Source organism: Phacochoerus africanus, chromosome 8, assembly GCF_016906955.1.
Source record: "Phacochoerus africanus isolate WHEZ1 chromosome 8, ROS_Pafr_v1, whole genome shotgun sequence".
Classification (NCBI taxonomy): Eukaryota; Metazoa; Chordata; class Mammalia; order Artiodactyla; family Suidae; genus Phacochoerus; species Phacochoerus africanus.
In genome coordinates this window covers 69970514-69984471 of record NC_062551.1, presented here as the reverse complement: position 1 = coordinate 69984471, position 13958 = coordinate 69970514, and the positions used below count along the sequence as shown (strand labels likewise).

At 48.5% G+C, this 13958-nt stretch overlaps 1 protein-coding gene across 1 annotated transcript; it reads right to left on the bottom strand.

Moving 5' to 3' along the window:
- Nucleotides 1-227: 227 nt before the first annotated feature.
- RBP7 (retinol binding protein 7) lies at nt 228-13958 on the bottom strand. Its single transcript, XM_047793399.1, has 4 exons — nt 13696-13958; nt 4937-5115; nt 3770-3871; nt 228-503 (listed from the first exon to the last, which is right to left on the bottom strand). The coding sequence occupies exons 1-4, from the start codon at nt 13766-13768 to the stop codon at nt 453-455; spliced, it is 405 nt and encodes a 134-aa protein (XP_047649355.1). The 5' UTR covers nt 13769-13958; the 3' UTR covers nt 228-452.

The following is a 13958-nucleotide window of genomic DNA, read 5'->3' as shown; positions in this document are numbered from 1 at the left end:
CATGTAGATGCCTATTCTTCTCACCGTGGTTCAGACCACGTGCTTCATCCGTTTTCCTCACCAGACCTTGAAGGCAGGAATTGCAACTTGCCCCTTGGTGTGTCCGTGATACACCTAGAAAGCTTTCAAATATTTCTGAAAATAAGGAGACCGATATACTAAATTTAGAAAGAAAAAGTCAGACTCATTGGACTGGTTTGTTTATTTATTCGAACCTGGGCCACAGCACTGAAAGTGCCAAATCCTAACCACTAGGCCACCCGGGAACTCCCTGGACAGGTTTGTTGAAGCTAAGCTTTCTCACAATTCAAATGGCTTCCAGTGCAGCCTGTGTGACATCTCTCTGACCACAAAGCCCCATCAGCAAACCAGGACGAATCCGCATCTGTTCATTTGGAATATAACTCCAAATTAAACTGTAGCCACACGTGGACCCTGCGGTTGGCTATAGATCAAGCTCTCTGGAATGTCTGTTTGCACACTTGGCCTTCACAGAACATCTCCTAGAGACAGGGAGGAAGGAAAGAAGAAAGAAGACCAGTTGGCGTGTGGTTTATTATCATTATTACTCACAACTCTTCTGACACTGGAATCCCAGGTCCCCAACTCTCTGATGCCAAGCTGGATGGCCAAGAATTTAATTCAGTTCTGACACTAAGGACCCAGAGCTAAAGCAGACCTCCCCCAGGCTAAAGGCTTAGTGTCTCCAGACACCCATCGCAAGTCCCACACCACCTAGGCTTCTGACCCACCCACTGTAAATTGGGGGTTCCCACAACCCCCTCTTTGGGTTCAATAATCGGCTAGAATGGCTCACAGAAACAGTCTGTACTCACAGGTGTAGGTTTATCATAAAGGATACAATGGGAACAGCCAAACAGCAGAGATGCATAGGAGAAGGTATGGGGTGGGGGAGCAGAGCTTCCAGGACCCTCCACGGGGGCTACCCTCCCAGAACTTCAATATTTTCATGAACCAGGAAACTCTCGGAACCCCCTTATGTAGGGGTTTTTATGGAGGTTTCATTTCATAGGCATGATTGCTTAAATCACTGGCCACTGGTGATTAACTCAATCTCCAGCCCCTCTCCTCTCACAGGTCAGGGGCTGGGCTGAAAGCTCCAATTTTCTTTCTTTTTTTTAATTTATTTTTATTTTTGTCTTTTGTCCTTTTAGGGCCGCACTTGTGGCATGTGGAGGGTCCCAGGCTGGGTTTCAATCAGAACTGTAGCTGATGTCCTACGCCACAGCCACACCAGACCTGAGCTGTGTCTTCAACCTACACCACAGCTCGCAGCAACGCGAAGCCACTGAGCGAGGCCAGGGATCGAACCTGCAACCTCATGGTTCCTAGTCGGATTCATTTCCACTGCGCCACAACGGAGTCTCCCCAATTTCCCAATCATGTCTTGATCTTTCTTGGGGACAGCCCCCATCCTGAATCTATCTAGGGGCCCTAGCCACCAGTCATCTTATTAGCATACAGAAGACACTTCTTTTTCGGCCATCCCGTGGCATATATGGAGTTCCCAGACCAGGGATCAGATCTGAGCCATGGTTTCAACCTACACGGCAGCTGTGGCAAAGACAGATTCTTTAACCCTTAATTCTTTAGGCCAGGGATTGAACCTATGTCCCAGTGCTCCAGAGACACCACTGATCCCATTGCACCACAGTGGGAACTCCCAGAAGGCACTCTTATTATTCTAGAGATTTCGGGGGTTTACAAAGACCAAATGTTTTATTGTGCCATGTCATGTAAGAATCATTCCAAGTGCATCCTTAGAGCAAAGGTTCTTCTGGAGTTCCCTTGCGGCCTAGTAGTTAAGGACTAAGTCACCTGCTGTAGCTCTGGTTCCATCCCTGGCCCAGGAACTTCCACACGATACAGGTGCAGGCAAAAAGAAAAATAATAATAATAATAATAAATAAGTAAATAATAAATACAATAACAAAAAGCAAAGGTCTTTCTATCATCTGAGTTTTAGGATATGCTGAAGAAGGATGAATTCAACTTTTTTTTTTTCTTTTCAGCATATTTTTGCTTTGCGGCATATGGAAGTTCCCAGGCTAGGGGTCAAATCGGAGCTACAGCTGCTGGCATACACCATAGCCACAGCCACGGGAGATCGGAGCCTCATCTGTGACCTATATCACAGCTCAGGGCAATGCCACTGATTGAGGCCAGGGGTCAAACCCACATCGTCATGGATCCTAGTTGGGTTCCTTAACTGCTGAGCCATGAAGGGAACTCAAAAAAAAAAAAAAAAGAAAAAGGAAATTATCGATGAGGTTGATTGAGCTGGAACTTGTGTGGGCTGGAAGTGCTGGAAGCATATGCTGACACATGCTTTTGGAAGTGAGTAAGGCAACAAAGTAGGAAGAGGCAGTGAAGTCTCAGCACTGACAACACTGATACCGTCTGTGAATCCTTCCTAAGGGCATAAATCCATGCATGCAAAAAGCTCTATTTTTGTGAATTTAAGAAATAGCCAGAGCTCCCGCTGCGGCAGTGGTGGCTCAGGTTCGATCCCTATCCTGGTGCAGTGGGTTAAGGATCTGGCATTGCTGCAGCTGTGGCCTAGGTTGCAACTCCAGCTTGAATTCCATCCCTGGCCCTGACCCTGAGAACTTCCATATGCCGGCCAAGGGTATGGTCAAGACGGGAAAAAGAAAAGAAAAAAAAAATAGCAGAGGGTATCCTGAAACAATATTCCTGGACACTGAGACTAAGAAAGTGTTTCACGGAGTTCCCGTCGTGGTGCAGTGGTTGACGAATCCGACTAGGAACCATGAGGTTGCAGGTTCGGTCCCTGCCCTTGCTCAGTGGGTTGACGATCTGGCGTTGCAGTGAGCTGTGGTGCAGGTTGCAGACGCGGCTCGAATCCCGAGTTGCTGTGGCTCTGGTGTAGGCTGGTGGCTACGGCTCCGATTAGACCCCTAGCCTGGGAATCTCCATATGCTGCGGGAGCGGCCCAAGAAATAGCAAAAAGACCAAAAAAAAAAAAAAAGAAAGAAAGAAAGAAAGTGTTTTGCTAAAAGGAGAGTCCATGACCTTATGGAATATTACGCAGCTGGTTGGCTCCTTTATTATATACGTATTCAACAAACACATGATGAATTCAACAGGAAAATTATTTAGAAACTTGGAAAATATATACATATATTGTGGGTTTTTTTGTGTGTTTTTTGTTTTTTTTTAAGGCCATACCTGTAGCATATGGAAATTCCCAGGCTAGGGGTCAAATCAGAGCTGCAGCTGCCGGTCTACACTACAGCCATGGGAACACGTGATCCAAGCCACATCTTCCTCCACTGCAGCTTTCAGCAACACCAGATCCTTAACCCACTGAGTGAGGCCAGGAGTCAAACCCACATCCTCACCAAACCTACACTGGGTTCTTAACCCACTGAGCCACAATGGGAACTCCTGGAATATATTTTTCTATTAATGAAAAGTCTGGGAGTTCCCAACGTGGCACAGCAGAAGCAATCTGACTAGTAACCGTGAGGTTGTAGGTTCCATCCCTGGCCTCGATCAGTGGGTTAAGGATCCAGCATTGCCATGAGCTGTGATGTATGTCGAAGATGCTGCTTGGATCCTGCATTGCTCCGACTTGACCCCTAGCCTGGGAACTTCCATATGCCTCGGGTGCAGCCCCCACCCCCCCAAAAAAAGTGTTGGGATGGTAGGCTTGCTGGTCACCGTCTCCTGGTTAACATTTTCTTTAGTAATCTCATACAAAAAAAGGACAAAATGGGGCAAGTACCAGATGGAGTTCATCCCCTTCAATCCAGTGGGTCCAGCCTCTGTTCTTCTTTTCCCCCTTCTGCACACAGGTGAGTCTGTCGTTGTCCCAGGTGACCAAGCTCTGTGAGAGCGAGGGGAGAAAATATTGATTTGCTCTGGCAGCATCCTCAGGTTTTTTGTTTTTTTTGTTTGTTTGTTTTCTTTTTGGCTGCCCTGTGCCATATGGGGTTCCCAGGCCAGGGATCAGATCCAAGCTGCAGTTTTGACCTAAGCCACAGCTGCAGTAATGCCAGGTCCTTCACCCACTGTGCTGGGCCAGGGATCAAACCTGCATCCCAGCGGTCCCAAGAAGCAGCTGATCCCGTCACAGCACAGTGGGAACTCTTAGCATCCTCTGGTATTACCAGGGAGAGTGCCAGGTTAACCTTGCAAAAACTAAACACCTGTGTTGTTATTGTCATTATTATTCGTCTTTTTAGGGCTGCACCGGTGCCATATGGAAGTTGCGAGGCTAGGGGTAGACTTGGAGCAGCAGCCAATGGCCTGCGCCACAGCCACAGCAAGGTGGGATCTGAGTCACCTCTGCAACCTACACCACAGCTCACAACAACGCCAGATCTTTAACCCACTGAGTGAAGTCAGGGATCAAACCAGCGTCCTCATGGATGCTAGCTGGGTTCATTACTGCTGAGCCACAATGGGGGCTCCTGAAAGCCTCAAAGTCTGCTTTAATTTTTGTCTCTGTGCAGCACAGGGAACTATACTCAATATTTTGTAGTAACCTATGAGGGGAAAAAAGACTCTGAAAAAGTATATATATATATATATATATAAAACATCACTGTGTGGGAGTTCCTGTCCATGAGGTTGCAGGTTCAATCCCTGGCCTTGCTCAGTGGGTTAAGGATCTGGCGTTGCCGTGAGCTGTGGGGTGGGTCGCAGACATGGCTAACATCTGGTGTTGCTGTGGCTGTGGTGTAGGCCGGCAGCTACAGCTCCGATTAGACCCCTAGCCTGGGAACCTCCATATGTCACAGGTGTGGTCCTAAAAAGACAAAAAACAAAACAAAATAAAACAAAAAATCACTGTGCTATACACCTGAAACTAACAATGATGTGAATCAATTAGACATCAATTTAAAAAATAAGGTTTAAAGACAAAAAAGAATCTTTCCAGACTTTTTACCTTGCATTTTCTGTTATCCAGGCCTTTGTTATCCTCATCGAATTCTTCTCCAACTTTAAATTTAATGAGGTAGTTCCTTAGGCTGCTGTTGGTGTGGATGGTAAAAGAATCCCCATTTTGCTCAATCACTTTCTGTGGCTTCAGCAGCTTGGCTATCTTACGAGTGGCAAAGTCAATACCTTAAAAATAATTTTTTAGAAAGAATTTGGTGGCTGCCCTCAAAATCACTGCTTTTGATGGCTAGTGTTTCTCTTACCACCTCAGTGTCATTTCCGGCCAAAATTGGACCTACGCCGACACCTATCCTGGCAAATTGCGGTCCAGAGCCTGATTAAAAAGCTTGAATGGCTTTCAGGGAAGATTCATTTTAGCTGGCTGTGCCTTAGGTAATGGACTTGAAGCCAGGCACGGCAGAAGCACTTCTGGGAAGCCCCCTCCTCCCCCCAAAGGTTGACAAGAGGACAAGGAAGACAAGGGGACAGGACTCAGGTCCCAAATCAGCTTCAGTATCAACAATGCTTCCTCTTTCTCCTTTATGCAGTTACACTTCAAATGAAGGCAGCATTTAAACAGTTTCTGAACAATGATGAAAAAAAAAACCTCTAACAAAAAAGAAAAACAACAAAATAATGTTTTTGTTTTTGTTTTTTTTTTTTAGGGCTGTAGCTGAGGCATATGGAGGTTCCCAGGCTAGGAGTCGAATCAGAGCTGCAGCTGCCAACCTACACCACAGTCACAGCAACACCAGATCTGAGCCACATCTGCCACCTATGCCATAGCTCCCAGCAACACCAGATCTTTAACCCATTAAATGATGGCCTAGGATCGGCCAGGCTTTGAACCCGCATTCTCACAGAGACAATGCAGGGTCCTTAACCCATTGAGCCACAACAGGAACTCCAAGAAAAAGTTTTTTTAACATACAACTCAAGTTTTTAGCGTGAGATGCAAATGATCCAGTCTTGTTTTCAGCAATATTTAAGCCCTGAGGCTAAACCCTTAAAATATTTATTCTGTTATTAATAGGGCCAAGCCAAGTTTAAAATAGTTATCACTGGAGTTCCCATCATGGCTCAGTGGTTAATGAATCCTACTAGGATCCATGAGGACTCAGGTTCAATCCCTGACCTAGCTCAGTGGGTTAAGAATGTGGCATTGCCGTGAGCTGTGCTGTAAGTTGCAGACGTGGCTCTGATCCCGAATTGCTGTGGCCATGGTGTAGGCTGGCAGCTGTAGCTCCAATTTGACCCCTAGCCTGGGAACCTCTATATGCCATGGGTGTGGCCCTAAAAAGACAAAAAAACAAAACAAAAAACAACCAAAAAAAAGGTTTTCACTGACTTTTTTTACACTCAATTCTGGATGTGGAACAAAACCAAAAAACAAACAAGAAACCAAACTTTAGATTATTACTTTATGTCAGTTATGCCTTTACAATCTGTGATAATTTGTTGCTAGTAAATTTACAATTTATACTACCACATAGTATGATTGTCACTTAACAGATTTCTGGTTGCAAGGCTGGTGTCTTTTGCTTTTGTTTTTGTTTTTCTGGCTGTGCCCACAGCACGCAGACGTTCCCAGGCCAGGGATGAAACTGGTGCCACACAACATGTCTGCAGTGACAATGCCGGATCCTTAACCCGCAAGAGAACTCCCATACCATCAGCTTTTTAAGTAGGAAATAAGACATTCCAGCAAGGAAAAGAAGATCTGGGAGTTCCCGTCGTGGTGCAGTGGTTAACGAACCTGACTAGGAACCATGAGGTTGCCAGTTCGATCCCTGGCCTCGCTCAGTGGGTCAAGAGTGGGTCAAGGATCTGGTGTTGCTGTGAGCTGTGTAGGTCGCAGATGCGGCTCGGATCTGGCACTGCCATGGCTGTGGCATAAGTTGGCAGCTACAGCTCCAATTGGACCCCTAGCCTGGGAACCTCCATATGCCTCGGGTGTGGGAAAGACAATAAATAAATAAATAAATAAAAGATCTGAATAATGCACACACCGTTACTTACAAGTGTTGTGTTTGAAAATATATATTTTAGGGCAGGATCTCAAAGAGGCCAACACAAACATACTTTTCTAATCTTCAACTGGGAGTTTCTGTCCTGGATCAGTGGTTAACAAACCCGACCAGTATCCTTGAGGATGTGGATTTGATCCCTGGCCTTGCTCAGTAGGTTAAGGATCTGGTGTTGCCGTGAGTTGTAGTGTAGGCTGGCAGCTACAGCTCCGACTGGACCCCTAGCCTGGGAACCTCCATATGCCGCTGGTTCCGTCCTAAAGAGACAAAAAAATAAAATAAAACTGTTCACATTAACCCTTCATCCCAAAGCCACTTCTAATCTTGAGGCAATGTGGGTTTTGGACCCAAGAGACACAGGCTTTAAATCCCAGCTTACGTGGTGACCTTGGACAAGTTGGTAACATCCCTACTTTCTGAAGTTCATAATGAGATTAAAGCATCCTGGACCAGATGGTCAAGCCCTGCAGGCATCAGCAGAGGCTTCCTCCCCACCTAGAGCTTCACACTGGGGGGTCTTCCTTGGCCTCTATGTGGTCCACCAAGAACTCCCACCCCCCAGGCTAGCTCCTCCCGACTTGAGAACACAAGCAAAGTTCTTCAGTGCCCAGAGGATGAGGTACCTTTCTTCTCCGTGCAGTTTGGCAGAAACTAGAAAAGAGCAGTTATCAATCAGATCCATGCTGGGCAGCGCAAGATCAGCTTGAGTCACAAAGGAGTGATTCCCCCTCAAAAGAGATGCTGTGGGGCATGCTGAAATGGAGTAGAGCCCCGTGGGGCCCAGCCTGGCACAAATCCTTTCTGCATCCCGTTTTGTTTATTTTTATTTTTTTCTTTTTTGGCTGCTCTGTGGCATATGCAGTTCCCGGGCCAGGGATCAGATCCGAGCCGCTGTTGCGACCTACGCCAGATCCTTAACCCACTGTGCTGGGCTAGGGATGGAGCCTGCGTCCCAGTGCTCCAGAGACACCGCCAACCCCCACTGCGCCATAGCAGGAACTCCTGACCCCTGTTTCTTGTTGGCAGGAAATAGGCTTCATGGCCTCTTGGACTTTCCCTGAGTTCCAAAGAGCAGATTCTGGTTGCTTATCAGGGAAAGGAGGGACTGAAGAAACAAAAGAGGAACAATCAAGAAACAAGAGGGAAGGAGTTCCCCCTGTGGTGCAGTGGATTAAGAATTGGACTACAGCGGCTCAGGTCACTTTGGAGGCGCAGTTCCATCCCCGGCCTGGCACAGTGGGTTAAAGGATCTGGCATTGCGGCTGCTGTGTAGGTTGCAGCTGTGGCTCAGATTCAGTCGCTGCCCTGGGAATGTCCATATGCTGTGGGTGCCGCCCTAAAAATAAAAAAGGAATAGACAGAGCATTATCTTTGAGTTCTTCCGGAGGAACCAAGGCCCCCCCAAGGGTAACTTTAAGCTGAACACAAGATGCTGGGAGCCCTGCTCTGTTTCCCTCCCACCAGCCAATCTGAAGAAAGTCAAACACCCTGCCGTCCTCACCCCAAATGTTGCCTTTTAAGAACTTCTCCCCCCAAATCATCAGCAAGTTAGGGGTTTTTGAGCACAAGTCACTTGGCACTGCAATAAACTTTTCTCTGTTCCAAACTCTGATGTTTCAGTTTATAAGGCCTCACTGTGCGTTCAGTAACAATTTTGGCAAGCCAGCCTAGGAGTCTGTGCCCGTGGCAGGTCGACACTGCTCGAAAGCCAATATTCGAGAGCTAAGTGCTGGTAAGAATAACAAAGTTGGAGTTCCTGTTGTGGCACAGTGGTTAACGTATCCGACTAGGAACTATGAGGTTGTGGTTTCGATCCCTGGCCTTGCTCAGTGGGTTAAGGATCTGGCATTGCCATGAGCCGTGGTGTAGGTCACAGACACAGCTTGGATCCCGCATTGCTGTGGCTCTAGCATAGGCTGGCAGCTACAGCTCCAATTAGACCCCTAGCCTGGGAACCTCCATATGCCTCAGGTGCAGCCCTAGAAAAGACAAAAAGACAAAAAGAAAAAAAAAAGCTAAGGTTGTTTTATTCAGGAGGCTGGCAAACCTGGGGAGATGGTGGACAGGTGTCCAAAAATTAACTCGAGTCTGCTGGACCCTGAACAGTTTTAAAGGGAGAATCAGAGTTCCCTTGGTGGCTCAGCAGTTAACAATCCCAGCTGAGACCCATGAGGATTTGGGTTCGATCCCTGGCCTTGCTCAGTGGGTTAGGAATCCGGTGTTGCCATGAGCTGTGGTATAGGCACAGACGTAGCTCGGATCCCACGTTGCTGTGGCTTTGGTGTAGGCTGGCAGCTGCAGCTTCTATTTGACCCCTAGCCTGGGAACTTCCATATGCCTCAGGTACAGCCCTTAAAAAAAAAAAAGAAAATAGTATACAGAATCTACTTTTCCCTATATATTCAAAATTTTCCCTCTTAACCAATAATTCCCATCTACATGCATGATATACTATTGTTTCTCCCAGTATGAAAAACCATATATGAACTCCTGCACTTCAGTTTCCTGATGCTCCTTTGTTTCTTCATTCCCTCCCTTCCCTGATAAGCAATTGAAATCTGCTCTTTGAAACTCTGGGAAGGTCAAGGAAGGTGAATGTGGCCTATTTCCTACAAACAAGAAAGGAGGGATACCAGAGTTTCCTGGCAGTGCAGCAGGTTAAGGATCAGCATTGGGAGTTCCCATTGCGTGGCTCAGCAGAAATGAATCTGACTAGCAATCATGAAGATTCAGGTTGGATCCCTGGCCTCGCTCAGTGGGTTAAGGATCTGGCGTTGCTGTGAGCTGTGGTGTAGGTCGCAGACATGGCTCAGATCCCTATGTTGCTGTGGCTGTGGTATAGGCTGGCAGCTGCAGCTCTGATTTGACCCCTAGCCTGGGAACTTCTATATGCTGCAGGTGCAGCCCTAAAGAGACAAAAAGAAAAAAAAAAAAAGATCTAGTGTTGTCATTGCTGTGGCATGAGTTTGATCCCTGGCTTTGGAACTTCTGCATGCCTCAAACATGGCAAAAAAGGGGAGGGGGCGGCAGGGAGGGATGCAGAAAGGATGGTACCCAGGACCCTGTGGGGCTCTATTCAGCTTCAGAATCATCTAAGAATCTGGTTGAATGCAGAATGGGACTCCATAGATCTGGGATCTGGAATGAGGCCCAGGGGTCTGCATTCTAAGGAGATGCTGCTGGTCTGTGCGTAACAAGACTGCACTCATCTGGACCTGAGCCCCTATCGTGCCCAGAGAAAAATGCACTGACCCTGGAGTCTATGTTCCTTACCCACAGAAGGCAGAAGAGAGCGTTTGCCACATAACAGCAATGGGTGCAAATCATTTTCTTCCCAGCTTGTTGGCAACTGGCAATAGGTTTGAGGCTGATTTCAGCTATTGTAGAAAATGCTAATGTAAGTGGATAAGTTGGGGGGTCCCCAGAGAAAGAGAACCAGGCATGGCTTTCTTGACATAAGAGAAGCCATTTTTGTCCTAAGCCCTTTGATGACCTCAGCCTGGCCATGATGCCTGCCCTTGAACAGGTCTTAGTAATCAATGATCCTAAGGGAAGAAACAATAGTTCAGCAACAAAACAGAGTCCAGTCCTGTAAGCAGCTCTTTTGCCCCTTTCCTGTTTGCCTCTTTCTGTTCCCCTTAAACCTTAATTATCAAAGTGAGATCACTGGGTAACATTTAACCGCACTCTTCACTTGCTCTATTACATGCATGCAATACCTTGCCTAAGCTGTTGACCCTTTCCCTAAATTAAAAGACATCGGAATGAAGAATTAAGTAGTTAAAAAATGACTAGACCTCTACCACCAGCTGCCACCTTGGCAAATGTATAGGCAGACAACATCGGCAAAGGAATAGCATCCAGCAGAAGATCAGGAGAAGTCAGCAGGTCTGCAGAAAATGGAGACATGATGAAGAAACTGACCTTCTACCCACATGATTAACTGATACTGTTTCCCTTTTTTCCTTGTAAAAACTTTCATGACTGAGGAGAAACTTTGGAGTTGCTTTTGGGACATGAGTCCGCCTTCTCCCCAGATTGCTGGCTTTTTTGGGGGGGCTGCACCTGCAGCTTGTGGAAGTTCCTGGGCCAGGGATTAAGCCTGCACCACAGCAGTGACAATGCCAGATCCTTTTCCTGCTGCAGCACAAGACAACTCTTATGATGAGTTCATAAGTGGTTCACAGACAGGCGGATGGAGCAACTTGGCAAGGCACTGTTTAAAGATCTTTGACATCTGAGAAAGCCACAGAATCCAATCATCTTACTTTCAGAACTCTGGGGTGACCGCTGAGATCAGTCTTGTATCTAAACATCACATAAAAAGACCACACTGCATTACAGACCACTTGCTATTAAACACCACCCAAAGGAACAGTATCAGACAGTTTTGAAAAAGATAAATGGAGCTTAAACCAAAGGGCATTGAAAAGGTTGTCAAATTCTGGAAAATATTCTCCTGGATTAAAGCTGCACTTTCAAAATTGTTACTTTATTAACAAAAGTCAGTTTAGCTCCAACTTATCTTTTGGACAATTTCTTGATGGATTTGATGTTGGGAATAAACTAGAGCTTTGCTATTTCTCTTTGGGCACAGGCAAATCTGCTATGAATTCTTCCCTTGGTACCTGCAGTCACACCTGCACAAGGTGTTTCTGGGTGGGTTAATGAGTGTTGAAGTTATATTTTAGGAAATTCAGTGTTAACTTCTCTTTCCAATCCTTTGAAAATTCACAGGGCACCTTGCCATATTAAAGGCTCTGAGGAGTTCCCGTCGTGGCGCAGTGGTTAACGAATCCGACTAGGAACCATGAGGTTGCGGGTTCGATCCCTGGCCTTGCTCAGTGGGTTAATGATCTGGCGTTGCTGTGAGCTGTGATGTAGGTTGCAGACGTGGCTCGGATCCTGCGTTGCTGTGCCTCTGGCATAGGCTGGTGGCTACAGCTCCGATTAGACCCCTAGCCTGGGAACCTCCATATGCCGCAGGAGCGGCCCAAGAAATGCCAAAAAATAAAAATAAAAAAGTAAAAAAAATAAAAAATAAAGGCTTTGAGAAGTCCTGCAGTAAAGAAAGCTTGGAATGTATTCCACCAGCATTTTTCAAGCTTAATTAAGCACAGGGATATTTGCATGGATTTAGTGTTCCATAAAGTACAGGTTTAGAAATATTAACGATGATAAAAATACCAGGGAAATTAAAAGTGTCAAGCCAAGTAAAGTTTTCTTAAAGAAAAATGGAAAGCATCTCTCAATGCTATTATTTGGCAAGAAAGAAGAAGCTAGAGGAGCCCCTTTTAGTCTCAGCTAAAGGAAGCTCTCTACACATCTGGATCAAATGCTCTCTTTTCTGTGCTTGGGTCCTGTCTGCTAACAAATACCAGATACACCTGGTATTGAGGGGGCACATGCCAGAATGGGCACAGGTCTAGGTGGTCCCACCACCCCCGCTAGAAAATATAACTTCAGCACTTATTATTAACCCACCCAGAAACACCTTGTGCAGGTGTGACTGCAGGTACCAAGGGAAGAATTCATAGCAGATTTGCCTTTGCCCAAAGAGGAACAGCAGTTCTGGCCCAGCTGTCAGAAGTGCACCTGATGGGTGACGTTTAGGCAAAAGCGCTTGGCACAGAGTAGGTGCTCAGAACCACCAAGTCGGAAGAATTAGATTGAGGGCAGCACAAACGGAGAATCAGTACAGAAGGGAGGCGTTCTACTGGCACCGCAAGAAGTACCCTCTGGGAAGGAGGGGCATTGGTCAGAGCCTCCGTTGCCCACCACCCCGCCCCCCAACACACCCTGGAGACCCTCTGCCTTTCCCTCCTTCCTCACCTGGGGGGAGACCTGCTGGGCAGGGGGAGGTGGAAGCGACCCCTCCAGGCGTGGACCCACGGCCCTCCAGGCTGAATTGGCCCCTGGAGGAGGCAGGGGTAGTGGCCTCTAAAGCATCTGAGTTTCTTATCCCCGTCAAGCGCTCGAGGGACGAGGAAACCAGAAAGCTCATGATGTCTTAGGTGGCTTCTGAACTCAAGCGGGCACAGAGTCACCTGGAGACCCGACTCAGGATGGCCCAGCTCCAGGGATGCTGATGCTGCCGGGCGGGACCTCCCTGGGGCGGCACCTCCCTGGGGCGGCCACTGGACTCGGAAACCCACAGCCAGTCGCCCAGAGCCCCGCGATAAAGTGGTTGCCGGGCGAGGGTCTCCGGAAAAGGTCTTCGGGCCGGGGAGGGGGGGACCCCTTCACTCTGGCAGACCCCTACCGTGTAGGTGGTCCGCGCCACCTGAGCGCCCGCCTGCTTGCAAGTCCGCGGTGGAGAATGAACCTCGGCCGCGGGGTAGAGACGGACGGGGACACTGGCGGACAGACGGCAGGACAGGCAGAGAGACCGGCAGACAGGGAGAAGGAAGGACAAGGAGGGCGGATGGCAGACAGGGCAGGAGGGACCCGGAGATGGCCAGGCAGGAGGGTGGGGGAGAGCGGAGGATGGGGGAACAGGCGGATGGACTAGAGGACTGGTAAACTACCCGGGAGAGCGACGGGCAGACGGATAGACGACGGACGGGGGCTGGGGGTCGGGGGCACGGGCAGACCGGCAGGCCGACTCAGGGGACCGATGGACGGGGCGAGGGGAGAGGGGGAGACGGGGAGACGGAGACGCAGCACCGCCCGCCGCCGCCGCCCTGACACCGCGACGCGATGGGAGCCCGAGGTCCCTGCACGGCCCCTCCAGCCCTACCTAGGGCCAGCATGTAGCCCTCGAAGTTGTCGCTGCTGACCAGGTTCCAGGTGCCGCTGAGGTCGGCGGGCATGGCGGGGCTGGCGGCTGCACGGGCGCGTGGGCGGCGGGGACTTGGTGGCAAGTGCGGGGCCGGGGCGGGGTCGCGAGGGGACCGCGCGCGCAGGAGCTGAGCGGGGGACCAGGGGCCCAGGCACTCCTAGAAAGCCCCTCCTCGCCCAGCCTCTTTAGCCTCGCGCTCCTGGCCCTCTGCGCCCTCCCCT